General features: G+C 38.0%; 1 protein-coding gene across 1 annotated transcript; it reads left to right on the forward strand.

The window, feature by feature from the left end:
- The first annotated feature begins 5,201 nt into the window (after positions 1–5,201).
- LOC131901041 (periphilin-1-like) lies at positions 5,202–6,365 on the forward strand. Its single transcript, XM_059252352.1, has one exon. The coding sequence runs from the start codon at positions 5,202–5,204 to the stop codon at positions 6,276–6,278; it is 1,077 nt and encodes a 358-aa protein (XP_059108335.1). The 3' UTR covers positions 6,279–6,365.
- The last annotated feature ends 247 nt before the right edge of the window (positions 6,366–6,612 follow it).

Genomic DNA, 6,612 nt, shown 5'->3' on the forward strand with positions numbered 1-6,612 from the left:
TCTGTATGCTGAAATACATCCCTAGATTGCTTAATAATACTTACTGCAATGCTCTTATTATGGAAGTACCTATTATATATAGATATTTATTGTGTAGACAATAAAAAGAAGAAAAATAATCTCCTTAGAGTACAGATGCAAGTTGTTTTTCCATTACTCTTATCTGCTTTTGCTTAAGTTCACAGATTCACAACACAGACACAGCTAGACTCCCGAATACAGCCTTAAACAATTGTTCTGTTTGTCACGGTTTACATGTTGGGTCCTATAACATTTACATATTTGGATTGCTTTTGGAAGGTCATACAATCTTCTGAAGGCACCAAGTGAATAATGGTTGAAATTAGTGGCTCCCCATGGGCCATTCACTTTCATTCTAAAGATCCAGCTGTGGCAGAGTTGTATAGAATGAGTTTTGAAACCCTTGGTCAAGTTGATTCTTTGAGAGGTCAGATTTATATAGCAATTAATATACTGAGAAAGTGTATTTTTAAGGATATGGATGAAGATGTTATCTTACTGATAGAGAAACTTGGTTTGATTATTGCACATTTTACCAGTTTTCCTTTGAGCAGTTTGTTGTTGCTGGGTGAAAGGTTTTGTTTAATTATTTCAGTGCTGTATTTGTTTTTGTGAAGGATTTCTGTTTCCCTTTGCCTCCATGGACACTCAGGCTTGCATCATTCAGAAGCACTGGGGCACTTTCCTGTCCTCAAATTATCTTCCTGTGCCATTGCCTTAGTGATTTGGCACATGCTTTCTCCTTGGAGTTTCTGAACACTTCACAATGCCTTCCATTGTTTAGCCCCAATTTATCCCACTACTTTCAATTTTAAATGTATCTGTTTCCAGGAAACCCATTCCTTTCCTACAATCTGGGATAAATTGGCTTCTTGTCTAATTTTATAGTTCCCTGTGTTTATCTGAATACTATTACATATCATAACTCTCACGTATCTTTGACTCACTTATCTGAATTTCATGTTGGTCATTTGAGGTCCTTGAAAACATTGGATTTGCATACCAGCATGAATGCTGCTAGGCATGAAGAACTTGGTGTAGGGTAAAATGGACAGGAAATATGAATATCAAATCAGATAATATACACTTTTTGAGAATTAACTTGGCAATTCTAATGTCAGCACAAAATAACTTTCTCGATTTATCTTACAATGACTATGTTTAGTTCAGGTAATCTATTTAAGATAAATAGGGTAGTTTATACATACATGAATGAGTGCTCTAATATGGTAATATTTAAAAGAAATTTCAAGTTTTCCCTTTGATAAACTTGTTCTACTACAATAACTTCTATGCATAGTGAATTTAATAATGAAAATTCTCAAATATTATTAAGGACCAGCCTTAATAGTATTCTTCACAGGGGCCCAGAAGAGATCCTGCAAACGGCAAGAATTATTTTTGGGGAAAGAATCCAAGTACACTGCGCTCTTAGTCCGTTTACCTTATACTGTTACCTATACAGCTTCAGTTCAAACTCATGCCTAGCTCCTCTCTTGCCTGATTTCTCGCTGCCTCTATCTACTGCCCCCTCTATGTTCTGAATTCTTAATTCTCTCATGTTAGTTTTACCCCAATCTTGGTCTTTCTCATCTTGTTCTTACCCGTCTTGTTCTTCCCCATCTGGCTCTTCTTCATCTTCCATCTCATCCTCAAGTTCTCCATCTAGTTCTCCAGTCAAAATCCTCTCCATTCAAAATCCTCAAAAAGTCCTCTCTAAGTCTCTGAGGTTTACAGTCATATACCCAGGTCACCAGGCTTGAAATCTTACTGGGTCATAAAAGCAGACAAGAGTTTTCCTCAGGCAGTGACCATCAGGCTTTCTTTAACAACTCAAAAGGGGAGTGGTAAAGGAGGAGGTCTACTAAGAGCTAAAATGGGTCAATATATCAGACAAAGGGAATTTATGTGCTCAAACTTCATTCCTAGAGGTGGTTAGGTAAATGTTAGGAGTCTAAAATGTTAGTATGAATACCACTAAGGTTGTATAAGAAAGGAAGGTCTGAGCTTAATTTACCTTAATTCAGGAGGTTGTTTGACCCTGGATGCTTGATAGGTGTTTCAGATAAGATACACTGTTATGAGTTCTTGGAAGCATACAAGGAAATCATTGCAGGAATCAGCTAATATATATACAAAAGCTAAAATGTCACCAGGATTTCTTAAAGCACAGCTTGACCTTTAGAAATGTCCTTGACTTTTCAAGGTAGTAGCTTTTGTGATAGTAGGTGAATTCCATTACATTTTCCTGTGGCTTACAGCAGTTCTGGTTTTTGCGTTTAGTTAAAAAAAAAGGATAATGTTGAATTCTCTCTAGGGCAGTAAAAAACGTGGATAAATTTAAATATGAAGATGACTGACTTGAAAAATAAAAAGTAATGGTTAATTAATATGGATACTTAATATTTGTATCAATAATAATATATATTTATAATTGATAGTCTCTATAAATGGAAAGCTGAGAATTAGTATAACTATCTAATAGGTATAGTTGTATAAGTTAGAATACCTCTGTCCCAAAAAGGGAACAACGGAATAACATAAAAAAAAAATCTATCATAAACTAGTATGACATAATATGGTCAGGTGTGTCTGAATACTATGAGTCTCAGTTGTTATAAAGAAATGATTAGTTTGAAACATTAACTCTATCTATTAATCTCTGATTGGTGGTATTAATTGAGTTAAATTGTATTTTCAAGAGGCATTGTTAGATAAGGAGTTACCTGAGTTAGTCACGAGCATCTGTGCGGCCAAGGCTGCAGTTGAAGCTTACCTAGTTTAAATTTGTAATCAAGGCAATATTAAACCATTGAGCTATGTGAGGACAGTAATAACCTGTGTCAGGGTATACATAGCAAGGCTTGTATACAGAATAATTGTCATAAGTACATGAGGAGAATGTCTGATAGTGTATATATTTCAGGATCATGGGCAGAAGTTATACAATAATAGAACATTTTTAAAGGGCAGTCCACCCCTAGGCTGGAAAGTTCAGTATAGAAAGATGGGTAAGTGACAAAGGCTATAGAAATCATTCTTGGTTGCTTCCTGCTGATATGGGAGTGAAGCTGGGGGTCCTGATGGCTACAATGCTGTGGAAGCCCAGGAAGCATAGGCTGTTTCAGGCTCTATGAGACATGTAGTGTCCTGTCTCATGGGCTGGAGGGTGGGATGCAGGCCTGAGCTGGGTAGCACATCTGTGTGGGCTGGAGGAAGGGGTGCAGACCTGCAGCTAGACAGCATGTCTGTGGTCCAGAACATGACAACCTGTAACTCTCTAAATGATTAGAATTTCTGTATTAATGATAAACATGCAGTTGAGGAGTTTTAAGGAAGAAACTTTTTCTCGTAGGAGTATGTAGATGAGGAGTCTTATTAAATAAGAAACACAGAGCCAAATGCAGAGTTCAAAGCCCAAGAGGTCAGAGCAGTAGCTGAGAGCTGAGACTTAAAAACCTCCTGCCGCCTCTCCTCATGTACTTATGACACTTCTTGCTGCCACTGTCCTTTCCCTCAGAAAGAGACCTACATCCTGTGTGTCTTTTTATTGAATTTTTTGTTCTGCCTCCTCATTGGTTGTAAACCCAACCACATGAGCTCCTCATCACTGCCTGTCTATACAGACCTCCAGGTCTTGTGTGGTTGGTATTGAGATTAAAGACATGTGTCTCCATGCTGGCTGTATCTTTGAACACACAGAGATCTGTCTGTCATGTGATCTGGATTAAAGGTGTCCACCACCACCGCCCAGCTTCTGCTATGGCTTGCTATTAGCTCTGATCCCCACGCAACTTTATTTATTAAATACAAATAAAATCACATTTCAGTACAAATAAAATATCACCATATTTCCCCTTTTCTATTTTAATAAAAAGAAAAAAGGACAAAAGTTATAGCTAATATAAGAAAAACTATATAAAATGTTATGGCATTATGATTTTTTTTGTTACATAAATTAATTTTAATTCATTTTACATTTGTTCAATATGTTAAATAAACATTTTATAAGCTTGTATTTTAAGGTACTTTATTTTTTTCACTAGTGAATTTTATTAGAATATTATGATTTTTTGCTACTACATAAATTAATTTTGATTCATTTTACATTTGTTCACTGTTAAATAAATATTTTATGTGTTTATGTTCTTTTCCTTATATGTTTTCTATGTTTATTTATACATTATTTAATTTTGAAATTTTTAGAAATGATAATACAATCACATCCTTTCCTTTTCTATTTCCTTCCCTTCCATATCCTCTCCTCCTGGTTACCTTTCAAATTTATGATCTCTTTTCCTTAATTATCACACACACACACGCACACATGCATAAATATATTAATACAGCATTCCCAGTCTATTTAGTTTTTCTTGTATATGTATATGATTCAGAGCTGACGACTTGATATTGGTAACCAGTTAAAAGGGTCATCCCTGGGGAAGACTAATTCTTTAGCAGTCTGTAGTTCTTTGTTTAGAGGTAAACCCTATGAGATTTCCCCCTTTCAAGTGAGCATATTGATTGGTTTGTGCTTATTCAGGTCTTGTTCAGGCAGTCATATTGTTGAAATATCAACTGTGAAGCTTCCCTTTGATTTCTGGTTCCTACAAACTTTCCTCTTCCTTTTAATGATGCTCCCTGAGCCTTAGGCCCAGGAGTGTTTTTTTTTTTTTTTGTGTGTGTGTGTGTGTGTGTGTGTGTGTGTGTGTATCTTGGGGCTAGACACCCCACAATTACTTGTTCTCTCAATTTGAGTGGTTGTGGTTTTCTGCAATGGTCTCTCTATTTTGCAAAGAGAAGCTTTTTTTGGTGAGGGGTGAGAGCTACACTTATTTGTAGTAACTGGAATTCACTTAGGAATTGTACTGATTTAGTCAAGTAGTAGTACTGCATTCTCCTCTAGGACGCATGACCTCACTAGCCCCAGCTAATTTCCTAGCTTTCAAGCACCTGGCATGATTTCCCTGCTGTTGAGTGGTCCTAAGTCTAATTAGAGAGCTGTTGGTGAGGTTTCAGCAGCAGTGGTGGAACGTTCGTGTTGGAGAGTTCTAAGGACGAATTTTTAGACAATAACAGATTCTTGAACTGAGCCATGAGTATGGTTGGAAATTGAAAGTGAACAGGAAGGGAAGTACACATTTCTGTTCACAGAAGTCCAGTGGCTTCCACGAGATGAGATGTGGTCTGAAGGATCGTGTGACTACAAGCGACTTCCAGGAAATCAAGCGCAGGGATGCTATGACTACAAGCGACTTCCACGAAAACAAGCGCCTCCTTGTTGCCATCCCAGTGATGACAACCGTGGATTAATTAACGTGCTGAAGAGACCACCTCTGGGAGACAAGAGACCATCTCTACTAGCCAGACCCGATGAAGGAGGCTACAGTAGATACTACTGTCACGTTGATTACCAAAAAAGTGATGAAGGCTGCTGTTTTTCTCAGAATCCAAGAAGTGGCCCACCCTACAAAAGAGGCCCTTATGGCTACCGATGGTCAAGAGATGAGTATGCCACAAGCCGACAGCCTCAGTACAGGGCCATGAGAAACGGCTTTAGAAGAAGACGTTTGTATTCTTCCCATTATTCAAGACAAGGATCTCCCCATAAATGGGGCGCTCCTTTTTTGAGAGAATCACATGTGGGCGGGAAGGACTCCCTACCCAGCAGATTTGGCTCCAGTCTCAGCAGTAGAAGCAGGATGCGCTCCTTCCATCAGTCTCGACATCGATGTAAAGAGAGAGCCATCCAGTTTTTGAAAACATCAAGAGATACTGTGCCTTCAGGTTCTTCATCCAAGGTGTTAAAAAGCCCCAGCCGGCTGACTGAGAAGGAACAGGCTGATGCTGCAAGCAAGTGGGCTAATGAAAATCCCAAGAAGTCAGAAGAAAATCACTTGGCTGAAATGTCCGAGTTTGAGACGGGATCCAAGGCACCGTTATGTATCAACCAGACAGAAGAACCCGAGTCCAACACAACAGCTGGCACAGAATTGTGTGAAGACAGCCAGCTTAGCAGTCACTCAAAAGCGAATGCATCAAAAATCACGGAGATTGAGAAGGTTTACCGACAAGTCTGTAAAACTTTCGGGATGGTGGTGGAAAGGCTGATTGGAAAGGATCATTCCTTAGAAAAATCTATACAGTTTGCAATGAACCAGAGTTTGCATGAAATAGGTGAGCAACATGTTGAAGAACTCAAGCATTTCATTATGGAGTATGATAATTCTACTCCAGATTTTGGAGACCCTTTTTAGAAGAATTAGGGCTCAGTTCAAACAAATTTTTAAAGTTTCTAGATTTTTCCCTTTGGACTTTTGAAACCCTTACTATTGTGTGATGAAGAGAAATACTTTATGATAACTGACCACGTTGCTAGTATCAAATAAACATCTACAATAGTTTTTAAAGTCTCTTAATTAGAATGTTTTCCCTATGTGTAGAATCGTCTAATCCATCTTCATACATCTCCTCCCTTCCAAATATAATGTTCAATTAATTTTTTAATGTTTGAAAAGGCAGTTCTGGAGAGCAGCTCTCTGTACTTAACTCATGATCAATGGTCTTCCATGGTGTTCTGGTCTCCGGGGT

The sequence above is a fragment of the Peromyscus eremicus genome, unplaced genomic scaffold (genome assembly GCF_949786415.1).
Source record: "Peromyscus eremicus unplaced genomic scaffold, PerEre_H2_v1 PerEre#2#chrX_unloc_2, whole genome shotgun sequence".
Lineage (NCBI taxonomy): Eukaryota > Metazoa > Chordata > Mammalia > Rodentia > Cricetidae > Peromyscus > Peromyscus eremicus.